Genomic DNA, 20,625 nt, shown 5'->3' with positions numbered 1-20,625 from the left:
TCGTACAATGTAACAAGGTCTCCGGTTTCACACAAAAAGGCAAACTGTTTCCTTGAGTGTTTGTTTTGGACCCAGTAACTGGGTCTGAAGTCCACATAACATTTGAGCAGGTAGGAAGCTCCCTATTGTTGTTTAACTCTCTAGCACTTAGGATATAATTTCAATGTCATCTTAAAGTGACAGTATCTTTTTTTTTTTTTTTTTTTTTTTTTGGTCAAACAGAGGCCATAATTCAAGTGCAAAACAGAAAAGGAAGTTCTTAGGATGTTTGCCTGAGGAATCGCCAAGCTCTATACGGAACCCAACAGGAGATGGAAAAGCTGTGCAAACTCTAGGGACACCTTACCTCCTGCCCACAGACCTTGCGCCCCCCACGACTAGTCCCAGAGGGCGGCGCGACGACCGTCCCGGGTCTCGGCTCTGCTCCACGAACGCGTCCGAAAACTACAGCTGCGGCAGCGCCTGGGCCAAACGCCGCAAGTTCTCCGAAGCCTCCTGAGAGCCCAGAGCGAGGCCAAAAGCACAGTCCCCTACCCTCATCCTGGTGGACAGCCTCGACGTCGCCTCAGGCCCCGACCCTCCGTAAACGCGGAGTCCTCTACAGCAGTTGACATTTTTGTTCCCAGAAAGGGGTGGGAGCTGCGCGAGGCGAGGCGCACGGCGGAAGCTTGAAGAGATTTCATCGAAGCCCCACCCAGGCCCAGCACCTCCCAGGGCAGCCCGGCAGGGTGCGGAGGGGACGGGAAGTCTGCCCCGCTTCCCCCACCCTCCGCACTAGGGCCCAGAGAACCCCTTCCTCTCCGTCTCCCAGCGGCCACCCCACCGCGAGCACCGCGGAACACAGCATTGTGTCCCCGGGCCAAGTCCCCGGATGCTCGCCTCCCCTCACCGGCCCGCGCCGTGGCTCCACCTCCCGCGGCTCTGCGTGCCACGTCACCGCTTGCGGCGCTTCCGGAGGCGCAGCGGGCGATGACGTAGGGGGACGTGCCCTCTATATGAGGTTGGGGAGCGGCTGAGTCGGCCTTTTCCGCCCGCTCCCCCCTCCCCCCGAGTGCCGCTCCGGCTGCACCGCGCTCGCTCAGAGCTCCCGGCTCTTGCTAAGGTAGTGCCGCCGTCGTCTTTCTTCAGCCGTCGTCATGATCATCTACCGGGACCTCATCAGCCGTGAGTCGTGACTGCACTACCCCTACCGCCGCGCGCAGGGGACGCGGGTGGGGGCGGGGAAGAAGGACGCCGCCGCTGTCGTGGGCCTAGGGGACGCTGGCGGCCCTTCCGGGAGCGAGGAGGGGTCGGTGCCTGGGGCACGCCTCAGGGTCTCGAGCGCCCGGGGAGGAGCGGGGGCCGCGTGCGCCCGGCCCGCGCGGGAAATGGCGGCGCCGGTTCCAGACCTCCGGGCGCACCGTGACGGGCGGGTCTGTGTCCCCGAGCAGATGATGAGATGTTCTCCGACATCTACAAGATCCGGGAGATCGCGGACGGGCTGTGTCTGGAGGTGGAGGGGAAGGTGAGTCGGTCGGGCCGCGCGGCGCGGGGGAGGCGAGGCCGGGCAGGCTCGGGTTTCCGCCGCTCCCCCGCCCGAAGTTGTGCAATCCTCTTCGCTGCCTCCTGGCGGAGGAGACGCTCTTTCCGGGCTCGGGTTTTTCTAGAAAAGTGGAGGCGGAGCTGAGCCTGGAAATAGGTCCGCCGCCTTGGCGCCCGTCCTCCTCCCGGGCCGCCCAGGACAGGTAGCCTCGGGTTAGGGAGCCCCAAGCCTCTCTGGGTTTGCTCTGCACGTACTTGTTCATCAGCCCAAAAGCCCACACAGAACTTTTGCTTGGGGTATATGATCCCGTTTTCTTTTTGGTCAACAAAGAATTCTTACTGAGTTATGTACGAGGTAGCAGGACTTTCAGACGGCTTCAGTTTTTTTCTCCATGGCAATGTTTTAGTGCTTTTTGGCAAAAGTCAAAAGTTTTTGGTGGGAGGATGATGGATCTGTGAACTGCTGGTAACAGATTTGGGGGATTCTTTAAGCTAAGGTCAAAACGTCTGAAGCCGAACTATTTTTTTTTTTTTTCTTCATGCAGATGGTCAGTAGGACAGAGGGTAACATTGATGACTCGCTCATTGGTGGAAATGCCTCCGCTGAAGGCCCGGAGGGCGAAGGTACCGAAAGCACAGTCATCACTGGTGTTGATATTGTCATGAACCATCACTTGCAGGAAACCAGCTTCACAAAAGAAGCCTACAAGAAGTACATCAAAGATTATATGAAATCGTAAGTGCTACTTGGCGCAGCCCATCTACTGCCTGGAGTCCTGTGGGGTTCAGGGATAAGCTCACTTGGAGGAAACTTAGCAGGTGTACTTGTGAAAAGCCTTAATCTTTTCTGTTGTGATCTCACAAGGATATTTGGTTTTCTATAAATTAATGTGAACATATTGTGGCATGAAGTGTGGTGTTAGTATTTTGGATGTGTGCTTTGGGAATAACATGAAATCCAAAATTGTAAACAGTCTTGAAACTTGGATCCTGTGAGCTCTTAGTTTCTTGATTGTGGCATATTAATCTGGCCCAGTGACTGCTAGTTGCCCTTTTCAGAGCTTGTTTGTTTTAGTTTGGATTTTTTTTACTGGGGAAAAAAAAAGATCATTCTGCTGAGAACTGAGTACTTAACCTATTAATAAAATACTGTTTTAGCATCAAAGGCAAACTTGAAGAACAGAGGCCAGAAAGAGTAAAGCCTTTTATGACAGGGGCTGCAGAACAAATCAAGCACATCCTTGCTAATTTCAAAAACTACCAGGTAAATACCATAAACGTTTGTCTCAAAGAACTGTGCATTTTTAGCTGCCAGAGCAACAAATTACTTGACTTAGTGATGTAACCTGGCTGTCTTCTGGATCTTTTGAGCAGTTTAAATACTTCGTAGATTCAATTCCAGTAGTCTAGGCTGTGGAAAGTAGCCTTCCCTGTGTTTCTAGATCTTGTATGCTTGATTCCAGAGTCCCATCCATACTCCCTTCCCAGAGGACATTTTTCATTTCTCCCTGTCTAGAAATGCTTGTTGATCACTTCTGGGGTCTTCCAGTCTTCTTTTTATTTCCAACTCCAGTGTCTCATTGGCACTAAGCTTTCTACACTTCTCTATTGGGAAGCTCAGTGACTTTCCCTTAACCTCTATAGGAGTAAAGAAAAAACTCATTACAGCCTGGCTCTTTGCTTTTTCAGCTTTCACACGTCCTCTGGCCATATAACTTTATCCCTGTAATGTGTTGTCTCGTATGTTCCCTATGCTTGATGATGTAAGCAGAGTTTGGAATGGCATATATGTGGGGTTGTGTTTCCAGAAAGTGTAAAAGTGTTCTGAAATGCCCTGTGCTTTGGTCAGTTGTTACAGTGTTATCATTTGGTGAACAGAAGTTTGATTAGGAATTTTTTTTTTCCACCCGGTGAAAATTTCTTAAATTATGGTGTTTTGAATCCTCCTTTGATTGTTTTACTGTAGTTTGTTTTGATACAATTTGTATATAATGGTCTAATTCTGGGTATTTGTTTGCTTCCTAAGTTCTTTATTGGTGAAAACATGAATCCAGATGGCATGGTTGCTCTGCTGGACTACCGTGAGGATGGTGTGACCCCATATATGATTTTCTTTAAGGATGGTTTAGAGATGGAGAAATGTGTAAGTATAAGGACGTGGGTTGAAAGCAGTGATGTAAAAATGGAGACCTTTTTGGTGTGAGCCCTTGTTCCCTGCCCCTGGGATAGTTAGAATGGGTTTTCTAGCAGTCTTTGTAAAATGTAGGTCTAGCTCTTGCTCTTGTTCCTTTTGGGAGTCTAATAGGGTTGTGTTTCCCATGTAAAAGGTTTTTACAACACAGAAAAGGACTTAGAATTTTTATTTACAGAAAGCTTTTCTTGTAGCTGGCTCAAATCCGTAAGCTGGAGATCAGAAACAACACCGTTTGATCTCCCCCCGTAGAAATGGCCCTTCTCTTCATATTCTGCCATGCATGCATGAGTGGCATGTGTGTGCATGAAATCTTTTTCATTTTGGTCATTGAAAGCCTTGATGTTACCAGCTTTTAGTAAATAAAGTTAGAGCTGGCTGCTTACCCAATATGCCCAATCCTTCAGTAAAATTAAATGAATGTCTACTATGCATGGAATTATTGGGAGGCAATACAGGAACGAAAGCATTCATTATCCCAGCATTCAGAGGCTTCCATATAAATTAGCAATAAGATCAACTTTAGGCTACACTAAGTAAGATTAGGGACAATGGTGGTCAGAAGTGTCTTAGGATGGTACAGATCATTTGTTACGGCAGTTATTCCAGGAATATCTGTGGTTTTTCTTGGTAGAACAAAAAGTGAGTGGGACTTGATGCAGAATGAGATTTCTAGAAAACCGTGCTGCCCCTGTGTTGGTAAAGATGGTTGTGCATCCACTGATAGACCTTGAACAATTGGCTGTTGTTCTTTTGGTTTGCACTAGGATGCGAGAGAAAAAAATCCCTGCGCTTTCTGTCTGTCTCCTGTGGCAGCCCAGATTGAATAGGGGAAAACATCTGCACCGTAGAAATGTTAAATATATTTATACTGGATAAATGTGTTAATACAGCCTTTCTTGTTTTTATAGTAATGCATCTGGCCATTACTTTGGATGTATCACCTGTTGTCGTAACTGGCTGCTGCTCTTCATCCACACAACACCAGGACTTAGACAAATGGGACTGATGTCATCTTGAGCTCTTCATTTATTTTGACCCTGATTTATTTGGAGCGGAGGCATTGTTTTTAAGAGAAAAACATGTCATGTAGGTTGTCTAAAAATAAAATTGCATTTAAACTCATTTGGGAGAATGCCTCTTAGTTTAACTCCTATTTAAATCCATCCTGTGTAGTGTCCTGGAGAAGCTAGAGCCTGGTTGTAGACTACTGCTAGAAAGCATAAGACTGCCTGCAGATAACTTCTACAGTGAGAACTACTTCTGGGACTGGAATATAAAAAACAAGAACCCAAAGTCTTAATTCTGAGTTCCAGTAAAGGGAAAGACCATGCTCATAGCTGGGCCAGCATTCTGAAGTGGATTCCTTACACATTTCATCACCTACAAACGGAAGTAGTTAACTCTGGAGGAGATCACCAAAAGAATAAAAAGAGACTAATAACAGTTTGGAAGCAAAGTGTGTGATCTTATTTATCATAAGTCAAGTAGAGCCAAGTTCTAGAGAAACCTAGAAGTCTCCTGGAGTGCTTATGTCAAACTCCCTGGAATGGGGTTGGCACACTGGTTGGTCCTGCCACCTATTTTTGTGACTTTAAGTTGGTACTTAGATTTTTAAATGGTTGGAAGAAAATAGGTGATGGGATGTGAAAAAGACGAAACCTAAATTTGTGTCCAGGTTTATTGAACACTGCCATGCTCATGTGTTTTGTGTATTGACTGGCTCTTAACTGTTAAGAGCAGAGTGTGACAGATCCTAAGACCTAACAAATCAAACAACCATGTGACCCCTCACAAGAAAGGTTTGCCAGCCCCTGCTTTAAAAGGTGAAGCTCTGGTTGGAATGTGAGCTAGCCCGTGGGCTGAGGAAAATGCTGTTGTTGTGTCCTATTGTATGGGAAAGGGTTGTGGGTGTCAAAGAATAAGGAAAACGCATCCATTTGACAGACCTGGAGCAGTTCTGTCTGCTGCTAAGGTTTCCACTAGAGATGCAAGAAAAAAATCCTCGCGCTTTCTGTCTGTCTCATTGTGGCAGTCAAGATTGAACGGGGGAGTACAGGCTAAAAGGAGGGAAATTTCTGCAACTCAAGTAAACCTTGTCAACAATGAGGATCTGGTTTACTCCAAAGTCTAAAATTGGAGTTCATGGAAAGTGTTGGAAAAGAATGTCCCAGACCTTTGCCTTTTGATTAATTTCACTTTGAAAAATGTAAGGGTTAAAAGTAAATGCAAGCCAGTGACTCAGCTGGTCCTATGACGTTTGAACCCAGGGCGAATCCAGTGACTTAGCCATCTGGAATTTGCCCCGGGGGTTTCAGAGTTCACAATGTGGTTCAGAACCTGAGACACATTAAGGTTGATAGCGCCCCCTGGTGATGATTGGAAGCAAACCCAAATACTGGAAACCAGTCCTAAAGCTGGTGGCGATTTTAAGCATCCTGAATCTGACACTACAATAGAAAAGCTCCAGTTACTGATCTAGGCCACTTGGCCCTCCGAAACATTAGTGGGGAAAGAGTTTTGGGGCAGTGGTCAGTGCTATGAACTTGACCACCTGATTGTGTGCGAGGTCTTGTACCATCTAGGCTGAAATCAGGACACTGATTTCAGTGAGCTAGCTGTGGAAAAGGCGCAGAGGCTTTGTAGGAAGTGAAGAGTCCAGGTCAGTCCAGCCTAGGAATGCTTATTTTCAGTGTTCATAGTTATTCCCAGTTAAGAGTCTGGTTAAGATACTTTGTGCAAGAGTAACAGGTGATGTGAACTTTGTGGGCATGTCATTTTATGTCCTTGTGAGTGCTGAGCTTGAGAAAAGTTTTCTTGGTGCCCTTAAAGCCCTAGGCTTTGTTAAACGAGTTTGGAGAAAATTGTAAAAGGACTTTGATGGGGTTGTCTGGGAAGGCCTTTAAAATGTGATTTGAGTAGGAAAGCAAATAAATAGGCTGTGCGGGTATCTGGGGGCTGAACAGTTCAGGCAAAGGAGCAAATGCAGGGTCTGAAGTGGAGTGTGTTGGCACGTTCTGGTGACAAGGTGGCTGGTTTGCTGGACCCTAAATGACAAAGGGTTAAGGCATAGAAGAGAAAATCCAGGAAAAGCAGAAACCAAGGCCTGCAGGAAGGCCATAAAAGGGTTTTGAGCTGAAGGGTGGCATGATCTGACCTAATGAACTAGGTGAGCAGTTGACTATTTTACTTGGGAGGAGAGGTCTAAAGATTTTAAAGACTACTGGGAAAATCTCAGTGCATGACATTGAAGTCAAAACACGGGGTGAGATCACCTAGAAAGGACAGACTTAGCCCTGTGATCTAAAACTTGGGATGCTCAGCATAATGAACTGGCAAAGTGATTCAGAGGAGCTGTCCCTGTAGTAGCAAGATCGCAGGAGTGGTCTGGAAGTCAAGTGGACAGTGTTTCAGGGCTACCTGTTGCAAACTAGCCAAGATGAGGACCAAGAAGGCGAACTTGACAAGTGTGTATGAATAGTAAGGGAAGAAAGCCTGACTGAGATGGGCTCAAAGGAAGAGCTACAGGCAGCATACTGCCTGTGAAATGTCAGTCCAGTTGACCCCTGAACAACATGGCTTTGAACTAAACTTTAAACATGGATTTTTTTTTACAGTACTCTGTATTTTACAGTATCTCTTTAGCTTTATTGTAAGACTACAGTATACAACATACAAAGTATGTGTTAATATGCTGTCCGAGAGGCTTCTGGTCGGAGTAGAAAGTTACATACAGATTTTTCTACTGTGGGGAGTTTGCAGATAAAGTTAAAAATCATAACGATGGTAGTTTCTGTTTATCCCACTGAATTCCTCCAAGTTCACCCCTTAGTGCAGCAATGGTGTGTCTGATCATAATGTTGGCAGTCCAAAGCAGGGTTTTTTGTTTTGTTTTGTTTTTTTGTTTTTTGTGGGGCATATTTTTCTACCTGAACATTCTAATACACATTCTGAGAGCGTGTAGATTGTGGATTTGTAGTATTACACATGGTTTCCTCTAACAGCCTGGTAACTGGCATACAAGATTCCTCCCCACACTGGACCATGAGAATTTCTGAGTGGATGTGGTTTGAATAGGAGTCCATACAATTAAGTAGGAAAATGTCAGCTATGAGCCTAGGGGAAGAGTCTTCAAAGTAATGACTTGTTCAGTGAGGTTTCCTTCAATTACTGACGCCTCTCCTCCATCTCCAGGATACATTTGACATCTCCCTTTGTTCATATACACTCAGTACCAGCTAGCGGTGAAGCAGGAAGCATGGGGATGGGGGAATACCTTCCAGAGTGCTTTTGCATGAATGCGTCACAGTTTGAGGTGAAGAAATGAGATTTCAGGCATCAGGTGACTGATGAGAGGGGTCCTCTTTGTGGGGAGGACACAGACCACAGTTGGTTAGCCAAGAGTGCAAGAGCACTGTTGTACTGTAGGGTTACTGAACATCCAGTACTGTAGGGTTACTGAACATCCAGTCCCGAGTTTCCAACAGTTTGATGCCGGAAGTCTAGTTTCATACTTGGTGATTTTCTTATGTAAAGATAGCAGGTAAGTTGTAGTTTCTTTTGCTACTTGCACATGACCTCACCTAGAGCATAGGACAGTAAAATCGCTCTACCGAGTGGTAGAGAGCTGGTAAATAGAGAAAGGTGTTTTGAGGACAAGTATTCAAAACAGCTATGTATGTGCCCCCCTCCCTTAAGGTTTTATTTACTTGACAGTGACAGGGAACAAGTGACAGTGACAGGGAACAAGCAGGGAGAGTGGGAGAGGGAGAAACAGGCTTCCTACAGAATAAGGTGCCCTCCATCGGGCTCCATCCCAGGGATCATGACTTGAGCAGAAGGTGGATGCTTAACGACTGAGCCATCCAGGGGCCCTTTTCCTTTTTCTTAAGGGCATTTAGATGTTTTCCCTCAAGAACTGCTAATTTCTCCTTTAGGTCAAATAGCCAAACTGATCGTCAGCCTTGGGGGTGGGGGATCGGCAAGTGAAAGGAGGAAGATTGCTACTATGCACGGACACCTCTTCTGACCACCTTGAGGTGGAATAATGCGTATCAACAGATGGCAAGTAAAACACTGGAAGCTGGGGTGCCTGGGTGGCTCAGTGGGTTAAGCCTCTGCCTTCCACTCAGGGCATGATCTCGGAGTCCTGGGATCGAGTCCCACATCGGGCTCTCTACTCAGCGGGGGGCATGCCCCCCCTTTCTCTCTGCCTGCTTGTGATCTCTGTCAAATAAATAAATAAAATTTAAAAAAAAACTGGAAGCTAAGTAAATGCCCATTGGGGGGCCGCAGTCCGTGTTTCTCCCCATCACTTTCCTAGCATTCCATCCTTCTGAAGTGTCCCCTGTCGAGTCAACAATTCACATGGATGGGTTTTGTCAGGTGGAACACAGGCTGGGTGTCGCTACCCTTGGTGACTGCCATCATACCAGCAGGATGGTAAATACCAACTGCCGGCATCTATTAAAAGCAAAAGTGACTAAGCTTTTGAAAACTGGTTAAGTAATGTGCAAACTGTTCCACTCTGCGCTACAGAAGAGGAAGGCTGGGTGTGAATGTGAGAGCAGCTGATTTTAGCATCCCAAGAGCAATGTGGAGGCTTCATTTTCTAAGGCAGTTACTAAACCCTCTGGTTTATGGGGTTGTGAGAGTTGTGCAAGACTGCCGACTACTGCATAGCTTTCCTGATCCCTAACCTGTGGTTTTGCGGAGTAGTTTCTAGCCCTGGGGGTTGCCTGTTTCGAAGTCCCTTCCTACACCTGCATTTAATCTGGAAGCCCTAATCAGCCCCAGTGCTGTCCCTGGATAGCCTGTGGCTCGCTCTGACAACCAGGTCTGCTCAAAGCCATCTGGTCCAAATCAGCGGCCTTTTCTAGCCATGCGCTCAAAACCCACACCCCCACCACCCAACCCCCTTGGCTTCTGTTCTCCATGGTGCTTCCCACCATCTAACGTGATAAGATGTTACTAGCTTATTGGCTTATCATCTGTGTCCGTGCCACCCGAGCTCCTAAAGGGCTTACCTCTGACTCTCAGTGATGTATCCTGAATGTTCAGAACGGGGCCTGCCCCTTAGCACGTAGGTGCTCGAGGTGTACGGGTCACAGACTTAAAGGAATGGTGGGATTCCTAAACACACTACTCAGTTTACCCTGGATATACTTTTTTTTTTTTTTTTTTAAAGATTTTATTTATTTACTTGACAGAGATCACAAGTAGACAGAGAGGCAGGCAGAGAGAGAGAGAGGAGGAAGCAGGCTCCCCGCAGAGCAGAGAGCCCGATGTGGGGCTCGATCCCAGGACCCTGGGATCATGACCTGAGCCGAAGGCAAAGGCCTTAACCCACTGAGCCACCCAGGTGCCCCCCTGGATATACTTTTTTGAAAACATTTCATATCCTAGTCTAAAGCACTGAATTTAGGGATTAGGGTGAGAACCTTGGCCCCTTGCCCTACCTCATTCCTGCCAGGCTATTTTTTACTCTCCCAAGACACATTCTGGGTATTTGCTGTTTTCCTATTTTTTTAAATCCTTATTTCTAAATAACTTGCCCCAACTATTCTTGTTTTTTTCAGTTTCAGAGTTTAGAAATTACCATCTGACTTTCTCTATGGAGATGATTATGCTATCTTGGTGCTGGTAACTCCCATCTCCTCTCCCCTGAGCCCTGTCACTTCTCTTTCTGTAACGTCCCATATAGTTACCTCCCAGTTTAAGCTAATCACTATGGTATGGCTTTGTATTTTTTCCAAATTGAACTGTACAGTTTACAATTTCTATTTTTGATTGTTTTACATTTTTTGCTGGAGTTCACTCATTCCCTACTGCTTAGTTTTCTAGGTGCTCATTAATTCATCCCCTAAACTCTGTAGAAGATACAACAATTCTCCTAATTCCAACATGGGGAAGTTCCCCCACACCAAGCAGCTGGTTCTACAATTTAACTCAGTTCTGACACTATCTCCCCGGAGACAGCATCAGAGTCCATAGCTGAAGGAATCTGTCCTACTGGACTGCCCCCCTCAGATAGCAACCACATGTCCACGTTACCTGTTCTTCCAGAAATCGGAGATTCCCATGCCCCCTCCTCAGGTTGGATTAATTTGCTAGTGTGGCTCATGGACCTCAGGAAAACATTTTACTTGCTAGATGACCAGTTTTCCATGAAAGGAGAGGACTCAGGGACAGCCAGATGGAAGAGATGCATAGGCCAAGGTATGGGGAGGGGGTACAGAGCTCCTGTACCCTCTCCAAGCTTGTCACACTCCCAGCATGTAGATGTATTCCCAACCTAGAAGCTCTCTGGACCCTGTCCTTTTGAGTTTTTATAGAGGCTACAATTCCTAGGCATGCTTGATTCAATCATTGGCCATTGGTGATTGGCCAGACTCAATCTCCAGACCCTCCTCTCCAGGAAGGAGTAGGGTAAGACTGAAAGTTCTAACCCTTTAATCATACCTTTGGCTCCACTGGCAATCGGCCTTTACCCTTTGTGGCTTTCCAAGAGTCACCTCAAAACGCAAGACACCTTTTATTGCTGTCATCACAGGAAATCCCAGAGATTTTAGGAGCCCTGCCAGAAACAGGGAAAAAGACCAAATATATGTGTCTTAAAAATCACAACATTGCAAAATGTAAATTTTCTTTCAAAACTTCAAGTGTTCCAGGAATCTATTGGACCGACTTTCAATTTTCTTGAAGCGCTTCCTCACGGACGCCTTTGCCATCTTGTGGCCCTCTGGTCACATGGAGCTTCTCTCCTCAGTCTGGAATTCCCTTCACCACTTAACTAAATCCCAAATTTCTGTCTTGGTAGAGCAGCTCTCTAATAGCTTACTGAGAAGATAAATTTTTTTTTGAGACTTTGCTTGCATGAAATATCCTTATTTTCCTTTTGCACATGTTTGATAATTTGGCTAAGTATGGACTTCTAGATTAAGAATAATTACCCGTCAAATTTAGACATCCAAAAATCCATTCTCTTCTAGCTTCCACTTGATTTTTTTTTCCCACTTGCTATTGGGAAGTTTGTCAGTTCTTTGCATGGTGACGTTTTTGTTTTTGTTTTTGTTTTTTCCCTTTCTGTAAGTTTTTAGAATCTTCTTTGTTTCTGATGTTCTGAGTTCATAATGCTGTTCTTTGCTAATGTGTCTTTAAACATTTCCTGTGAGACACTTGGTGAGTCATTTCAACTTGGAAACGTGGTTTTCATTTCTTGGAAATTTTCTTGAGATGTCTGTATACACATGTACACACTTATGTGTTTTTCTTCCATCTTCTCAGTTCTGACTTTCTGGATTTCCCGTTAGTCAGATGTTGGGTCTTGGGGGCTTGCTTCTCAGGGGTGATCTTCAGTGTAATCTGGGCACCACGTAGCTGTTGCTGCCACCAGGGAGGCCTGTTCACACACAAGATGTCAGGAGGCCAAAGCACGCCTGCAGCTCCTGTCAGCTCCCCTCTGTTCCTGTTTCATGGCAGGAAGGTGAACAGCCCACCTTGTTAGCCTATGGCCGTGTGTTGAGGCCCTGCCAGTAACCCTGGGGAGAGCCGTCATGGAAAAATAGTGCACACAGAAACTTCTGGGGTTAGGAAAATCTGAATACTTTCCTTCTGTTTGTACTCCATTTTATAGGTGGAAACATTTTGTTTCATTTAATAATTTGTTTCATTTAATGTGCGTCCCAATCTTGGGAGTTTCCTTGGCTACCCCCCTGGGCTCTGGCCAGGTGGAGACCTGCAGAGTCATCATGAGCCCCCAAGTAGGTACTGTGCTCCTTCCATTTAAAAGACAATTTTTGGTATGTTTCTATCCCTATTTCTTGATGTGTCTCCCTCGTCACAGCAGGCTGTGTATGGCTGTGTCAGGCAAGGAGGCCCAGAAGGAGCTTGTATGTTATTCTGTAACAGCATGGTGCGTGGTTAGGTTCGAAGCCCAACTCTGTCACCCACCCCATATGGGAGTTACTACACAGGGACATTTCCTTCTAGTGTCTTGTAATATTAGACTTTTACTTTTCTTTTTTAGACGTCTTTACAACATTTCCCTTATGTGTAAATAATTTCTTTTAAAAATGTGAAAGTAGGGGCACCTGGGTGGCTCACCGGGTTAAGCCTCTGCCTTCGGCTCAGGTCATGATCTCAGGGTCCTGGGATCAAGCCCCATATCGGGCTTTCTGCTCAAGGAGGAGCCTGCTTCCCCCCCTCTCTCTGCCTGCCTCTCTGCCTACTTGTGATCTCTGTCAAATAAATAAATAAAATCTTAAAAAAAAAAAAGACAGTAATTTGTTCTTTAGAGATCACCCCCCACCCGCCGCTACCTCCACCCCCAGTCAGGATTTGGGTGATGGCATCACCCTAATGGAGTTTAATACATCCTGTCCCTGGAGTGGTGGTACTTCGATCATTGCTCTTTGACTAGATTCAGGTTTGATTTTTTTCACAAGACCATTTTGTAGGTGCTATTGTGTTCTTCCATCAGGAGGTACTTAACACCTGGTTGTCTCTTTTTTTGTGTGATCTTACCAATTGTTGATACTCAATTCCTAGAGAGAAGTGAATATTTCGTGATGGAATTTCAGATACGCAAACGGGTCAATTGGAGGAGGGCTATTTTGGGGTTCAGAGAACCAGGATATCTTACCATCCTTTAAATAACACCTCACATCACCTAAAGTGAGTTCTTAGTCTGTTTTCAAATAAAGCTGTTGCAAAGGAGCTACTGTAACCACCATTAGCTTTCTTCTCTCCAAGTAATTTACCTATTCCCTTTTCTCAAACACATATACTCTGGCCTTTCCCTGCTTTACAAATTATGTTCCTTAATTCAACAGACATTTACTGAGTGCCTACCCAATGCAAAGAACTGAACAGGCCCTGTGGAGGAGGGGAGCCTCCAAACTGAACCCTGCCATCAAGGACACTTAGGATCTAGTAGAGGGGACAAGCTCTAAGATGAAAAGAAGGGTGTAGCTCTGTGAGCTTTCCAAGGGGGTGCAGTCACTTCTAATAGAGAGGAAGAAAGAGGCCTTTGTGAAGTTAGTGCTTGAACCCAGCTAAGGTAGATGGAATGATCTCGAAAGGGCTGTTCCAAGATATAGGATTAACCTGAAGAAAGGTGCCGAGGCAGATCTTGGAACACGTCTGAGAAAAAGAAAGTGATTCTGTTTGGCTCCAAGTTGGGTAGGAGGAATGGTAGGAAATTGAAATAGTGAGAAAAATGGGTGTGGAGTTCAACACTGACCTGTTGTACAGCCCAGTCATTCCACGCCTAGGTATCTACCCAAGAGAAATGAAACTTATGTCCATTCACAGGCCAATACACAAATGTTCACAGTAGCCTTATCCACAGTGACCCCAAACTAGAAACAACAGTAGGGTCCAAGTAGAGCACCACACTGCAGTTATAAAGGAAAAAAATTCCAGATATGTCCACAGCGTGGACGAATTTCAGAATCATTACAATGAATGAGAGGGAAATGCAAAACGAATCTCTAGTGACAGAAGCAGTGTGAATTTGGTGGTGGAACTGGGGCCAAATGGACTACAAGGGGACACAAGGCATCTCTTTGAAGTAACAGAGACGCTTTGTATCCTGGTTGTGGTTTCAAGGGTATACACATCCATCAACCTTCATCAAATTGTACACCCTAAAAGGATTCCGTTCCTTGTGTATAAATTATATCTCAGTAAAATTTGGTGTTTTAAAAGTACATTTGGGGCACACCGTGAAGGTTTTTGAAAGACAGGCTAAGGCATGTTGTAGGATTTTGAAAAGAAAGGGTGAACCGCTTGGATCACAGTGTTCAGTATTCAAAACTAGGTCACATTCAGGCCAGTATTGCCTGGAGCGCAGTTACTCAACCTCTGGTCCACAGCCTGGGGGAGCAACTGAGAGTTAATAAAAGATAAACCAAAGCATAGAAAGAGACATTTTGGAGTCTATTTGAGCAAGAAATGACTTGACTTGGGCACTGCCAAACTGGAAGTGGTTGGGAGCATTCCACCATCAGGAGCTCAGGGAAAGACGTTTCTATGGCAAGGTGGAAGCGAAGCAAGGAAATTATTTGATTGGCTGTAGCTTCGGAGTTTTCAGGGAAAGCCTCGGCGGTTGTTCGTGATTGGTTAGCTTTAGGTTTTGGTTTCCTAGCCTGGAGGCCTGGACAGGTGGTGGGTTTCACTTCGCTCACGTCGGCTGCTAAGGTATTAGAGCCTACTTGGTCTACGGGCCACATTGTTTAGCTAACTTAAAAGGATTTAAAAACCTTTAAAGGCAGTTTAACAGTAATTTTGTTTGTTGTGTATACAAATATAATTTAAAATCCAATAAACAAGAGTTTAGAACTGTAGTATGTATATTTTTGGGTTTCTTTTCTGTGATATATGGTTTGTAATAGGAAACAGATGTTTTTAAAAAGCGGGGAAGTAGTGGGGGCGCGTGGCACCTGGCTGGCTTGGTCGGAAGAGTATGTGACTCTTGATCTCTTGACTCTGTTGGATCCCCATGTTGGGTGTAGAGATTACCTAAATAAAACTTAAAAAAAAAAAAGAGGGGCGCCTGGGTGGCTCAGTGGGTTAAAGCCTCTGCCTTCCGCTCAGGTCATGATCCCAGGGTCTTGGGATTGAACCCCGCATCCGGCTCTCTGCTCAGCAGGGAGCCTGCTTCCTCCTCTCTGCCTGCCTCTCTGCCTACTTGTGATCTCTGTCAAATGAATAAATACAATCTTTAAAAAAAAAAAAAAAACTTAAAAAAAGAATAGATATTTTTGTCTTTATCCTGGGTTCCCAGCACGTAACACTTTAAACCTTTATAATTTCCTAACCGATAAGAATTATAAGGGACTCTTTTGTTCCCAGCTCTTGAAATAGCTCCAGAAGATAAAATGAAATGTGTTTTTTGTATTTAACTAGTCCCTTTCAACCATATCTGATTTATGTTAACAGAGTGACTTTTGGAAAGTCCCACAGTATAGGGGCGGGTTGCCAAGGGAATCAATCACATGATTAAAGGTTTGGAAGGTTCAGTCTCATAACCCTCTGGGAGGGGCAAGGGGCTGGAGGTTGAGTTCAGTTACCAATGGTCAGTGATTTAGTTAATGAGGCTTATGTAATGAAGCTTCTAGGTTCAGAGAGCTTCCGGGTTGGGAACACATCTGTGTGCTGGGAGGGTGACAAGCTGGGAGAGGGTGCTGGTGCTCTGTAAACCCTCCCCATACCTTGCCCTGTGCATCTCTTCCATCTGGCTGTTCCTGAGTCCTCTCCTTTCATGGCAAACTGGTCATCTAGTAAGTAAAATGTTTTCCTGAGGTCCATGAGCTGCTCTAGCAAATTAATCAAACCGGAGAAGGGGGCGTGGGAATCTCCAAAGTCTAGAAGCACAGGTAGCCCGGACAGTGATTGGCATCTGAAGTAGGAGGGAGGGGGCAGTCCAGTAGGACTATTCCTTCACCTGTGGTCTCTGATGTCTCCACGGAGATCGTGTCAGAATTGGGTTAAATTGTAGGACACGCAGCTGGCGTCACAGACTTGCTTGGCGATTAGAAAAACCTACCCACATTTGGTGACTTTAAGTGTCAGAAGTGAAGAGTATATGAAATGAAACATGGGAGTGTTTTTCCTTTAGATTTCCTAGTTCCCTTCTCTAGTAATTCATGTTTCTTGAAGTTTACAAAAGTTGCCAGTCCACAACAGATTGAAATTAAAAGAAAATCATCCCTTTACTATAGATAGTTAGGGCAGAACTGCGCCAGAGTCAGAACAATACGAGGCAAGATTTTTCTCTGATAGTTTTGGTGAGATTATTGGGAAAAAGAGCAGACACGTGCACTAATTAAAAGTTGGCTATTACCCACATCAGGCTCCCCTTGCTCTTTGGGGAGACTGCTCCTCCCTCTGCCTGGAATTCCACCTGTTTGTGCTCTCTGTCAAATAAATAAATAAATAAATCATTAAAAAAAAAAAAGTTGGCTATTAAGAAACTCGTGGTTGCCCAGGCACAGAGGTATGAAAGGAGCGTGAGCAACCATGGTAAGCAGGATTTAGAGTGGCAGTTTGATGACAGCACTATTGGTTTCAGACTTCTAGAGTGCTCCCAGAACCTTGTACTATATTCAGATTTAAGTCCAGGCTGCTATTAAATAAAAAAACAAAATAATGGGGGGGGTGCAGTGCAGGGGGAAATGGAAGCTTTCTTCTTAGGCTAACCTGTAATCTGGGAGCTGATAGCTACTTCCACATTTTTTTTTAAAAGGATTTTATTTATTTGACAAACAGAGATCACAAGTAGGCAGAGTACTACTTATATTATAATAATTATAATAAAATATATAATATATAATTATATTATAATAGTACTACTTATATTAGTATTTAGGTACCTCAAATAACTGTCTTTTTAAAACAAATTGAAAGAAAAAAGAAAGAGGCGAACTATAGATGAAGAGATGAAAAAGACAGATCAGCTCATTGCAATTTATGGACCTTATTTAGGTCCTGATTGAAAGTAATTGTAAGAAAAAATGATGACATAGATGATATAATGGAATTTTTCTTTTTTGAGTCCTAATCTTTCAGAGAACATTACAGAGCAGGGGAGAAATGGATGGTGATAATGATAAACCCAGATCGGCAATGAGCTGGTAGGTAATTCCTGAGGCTGGGGGATGGGTGCCATAAAGTTTCATCGTATTATTGAATTTTCCATAATCGAAAATTAAAAAAATAAAAAGGACTGCCTTCGTGTCAAATTTTTGGGGCTTCAAAAGGCCTTTTTAAAAATGTAAGCCTTCCCAAAAGGTTACCACATTAACAAATGATACATCATTAACATTTTACCCTTGATGGTTTCTGGTAGCTGACATGAAATGTTCACCTTCCTCAACCCAGCCTTCCCTGGCTTGTCCCACACTGAACCGCATACACTGAGCCCTCAACATACCTTCCACTTTCCTGCATCCATCCCCTTGTGTTTGTCTCCTGGAATGCTTCCTCTTCCATCCTCTACTTGGCCAACCCCCCATCTTGAAAGATCTAGATCAATGTCATTTTCCCAGAGTGCCCACTTATCTTCCTTAGTCAGAACACATCATTGCACTCCTAGATACACACTGGAGTGCTGTGATGAAACCGCTGTTTCCAAGCACTCAGCACATTGTGTTTAATTGTAATGGAGAATTCTGGGTTCATCTCCAATTTGAATCAAGGTGGACGTTTTTGGTGGATTAACTATTTTGGCTCATCTATTCTACCAATTCTAATCCCAGTCAGGGTGGGACAACCTTCATGGAGAGGCCCCTGTAAGCCAGAGGTAGTAAGCCGGTTGGACTCAGGTGTGATGTTTGGCACAGCAGCGAATTCAGATAGCTACAGATACTGATGGGTCATAGGTCTGAGGGGAGCAGGCTGCAGGGAGACTCTGGCAAAATGGAGAGCACGTGTCCTGGTTGAAAAGTGCTTTTACCACCTACTTCCAGTAGACTGTGGTCCCTAGGGAATGTGGGTCCAATACTGTCAGGTCTTCTGGTTTATCAAGAACATTTAGGAATCTTCTTTTGCATATAGGCTCCTTCCAAGTCCCACATTTTAAAAAAAATTTTATTTCAAAGTAATCTCTGTACCCAATTTGGGGCTCGAACTTATAACCCTGAAATCAAGAGTTATATGCTCTACCGACTGAGCCAGCCACATGCTCCCCAAAGTCCAACTGTTTTTATAAAATTTGCAAAAATAAGATATTGTATCTTATCAGTTCAGACTGCTGTCTCTTTCCACTTTGATTTCCTTTCTGTCACTCATCTTCTAAAATTGGGTGGCACCGGAGTGACTATAGACATTTGTAGAATCCAAGCACCATAGAAAGAAGCCAACTCGGGGGTACATACAATGTGTGTTTAGTGGGATGCTGGCATAAGAATAACTTCCAGAAGTTCTTCTACCACCCACTGCATGATTCATCTGGAATGGTGATGTGTGATTTAAAGATGAAAGAAAAGTCAGAGGTGATATGCTAGAACCTTTGAGTGCCCAACATTAGAATATGTAGGTGGTGGAAAAGAAACAAGGTATAAAATTAATGGAGCCAGAATCTAGTCTGTGGAAAAGTTATCCACTTCTTAGATGAATAAAACTCTTTATAAAATTATGTTACAAAGCCATTTTGTGCCAATCCTGGCATGAGAATCCAGCACTGACAGGTCTTTTGCTTTTTTTAAGAGTAATCAGATGGCCCATATATTTTTGTAAATATCTGCAGATGAAGAGGTGGCCAATAAAAAAAAATATATATATGTATGTGTGTGTATACATATATATATGTATACACACACATACATATATATAGCAACAAAATATACTGGGAAAATACTGAAATTGGTAGGCAATTAGTAAAAATATGTTATTTTTCTGACTGTTAGCTTTTTAATTTTTTTATTGTTTAAAGATGTTATTTATTTAGAGAGAGAGAGCGTTCATGAAAGTGGGGAGAGGACACAGGGAAAGGGAGAGAGAATCTCAAGCAGACTCTGCTGAGACCAGAGCCCACATGGAGCCTGAGGCAGAAGTGGATCCCATGACCCTGATATCATGACCTGAGCCAAAATCAAGAGTCAGATATTTAACCAACTGTACCACCCAGGCGTCTCTGTCAGCTCTTAAAAATGAGAATATTTTAAATTTATTTTTTCATTCTAAATCATGGGTTTTTAGCTTTTTTCCCCCCTATGGCTCTCTGTGGCAGTCTGGTGAAGCCTATGAACCTCTTCCCAAAATAATGTTTTTAATACCCAAAAAACAAATAATCCAATCAAGAAATGGGCAGAAGACATGAACAGACATTTCTGCAAAGAAGACACCCAGATGGCTAACAGACACATGAAAAAGTGCTCCAAATCACTTGCCATCAGGGAAACACAAATCAAGACCACAATTAGATACCACCTCACACCAGTCAGAATGGCTAAAATTAACAAGTCAGGAAATGACAGATGCTGGGAAGGATGAGGCTACTGTTGGTGGGAATGCTAGCTGGTGCAACCACTCTGGAAAGCAGCATGGAGGTTCCTCAAAAAGTTGAAAATAGAGCTACCCTATGACCCAGCAATTGCTCTACTAGGTATTTATCCTAAAGATACAAATGTAGTAGTCTAAAGGGGCACATGCACCCCAATGTTTATAGCAGCAATGCCCACAATAGCCAGACTATGGAAAGCCCCTAGATGTCCATTGACAGATGAATGGATAAAGAAGATGTGAGAGATTATATTATGTATTTGTTTATAAATTTATTTTATATTATAAATTTATATTATAAATTTATTAAATTTATATTTAATATTACAATATTAATATATGATGTATAATTTATATAACATATAATATATATTATATATGTTATATAATATATAAATTTATAATATAAATTTATTTATATATTTATATAATTTATATTATATATTTATATAAATATAAATATTTATATATATATACACACACAGCCATCAAAAAATGAAATTTTGCCATTTGCAATGACATGGATGGAACTAGAGGGTATTAGGTTAAGTGAAATAAGTCAATCAGAGAAAGACGATTATCATATGATCTCACTGATACATGAAATTTAAGAAACAAGACAGGATCATAGGGATAGAGAGGAAAAAATGAAACAAGATGAAACCAGAGAGGGAGACAAACCGTAAGAGACCTTTTTTTTAATCTTTTTTTTTTTAAAGATTTTATTTATTTATTTGACAGGCAGAGATCACAAGTAGGCAGAGAGGCAGGCAGAGAGAGAGGAAGGGAAGCAGGCTCCCCGCTAAGCAGAGAGCCCGATGTGGGGCTCGATGCGGGGCTTGATGCGGGGCTTGATGCGGGGCTCGATCCCAGGACCCTGAGATCATGACCTTAGCTGAAGGCAGAGG

At 43.8% G+C, this 20,625-nt stretch overlaps 1 protein-coding gene and 2 non-coding genes across 3 annotated transcripts; all 3 read left to right on the top strand.

Annotated features, from left to right (window-relative positions):
- The first annotated feature begins 997 nt into the window (after positions 1 to 997).
- On the top strand, positions 998 to 4,837 carry TPT1 (tumor protein, translationally-controlled 1). Its single transcript, XM_059144169.1, has 6 exons — positions 998 to 1,164; positions 1,431 to 1,504; positions 2,067 to 2,257; positions 2,680 to 2,785; positions 3,548 to 3,664; positions 4,624 to 4,837. Exons 1-6 carry the CDS (start codon positions 1,137 to 1,139, stop codon positions 4,624 to 4,626), a joined length of 519 nt encoding a protein of 172 aa, XP_059000152.1. The 5' UTR covers positions 998 to 1,136; the 3' UTR covers positions 4,627 to 4,837.
- On the top strand, positions 4,424 to 4,554 carry LOC131814221 (small nucleolar RNA SNORA31). Its single transcript, XR_009347212.1, has one exon. It is a non-coding gene; the product is annotated as a small nucleolar RNA SNORA31 (small nucleolar RNA).
- An 805-nt stretch (positions 4,838 to 5,642) lies between the features above and the next one.
- Positions 5,643 to 5,773, top strand: LOC131814222 (small nucleolar RNA SNORA31). Its single transcript, XR_009347213.1, has one exon. It is a non-coding gene; the product is annotated as a small nucleolar RNA SNORA31 (small nucleolar RNA).
- The last annotated feature ends 14,852 nt before the right edge of the window (positions 5,774 to 20,625 follow it).

The sequence above is a fragment of the Mustela lutreola genome, chromosome 13 (assembly GCF_030435805.1).
Source record: "Mustela lutreola isolate mMusLut2 chromosome 13, mMusLut2.pri, whole genome shotgun sequence".
NCBI classification, from domain to species: Eukaryota; Metazoa; Chordata; class Mammalia; order Carnivora; family Mustelidae; genus Mustela; species Mustela lutreola.
The sequence above is the reverse complement of the archived record's forward strand: the minus strand, read 5'-3'. Positions and strand labels throughout refer to the sequence as shown.

Bases quoted from the DNA above. Each gene is read 5' to 3' on its own strand.
- TPT1 (XM_059144169.1), top strand. From the start codon at position 1,137: ATGATCATCTACCGGGACCTCATCAGCC. The intron at 2,258-2,679 runs GTAAGTGCTACT...ATACTGTTTTAG, and splicing joins ATCAAAGATTATATGAAATC to CATCAAAGGCAAACTTGAAG. The intron at 2,786-3,547 runs GTAAATACCATA...TTGCTTCCTAAG, and splicing joins CTAATTTCAAAAACTACCAG to TTCTTTATTGGTGAAAACAT.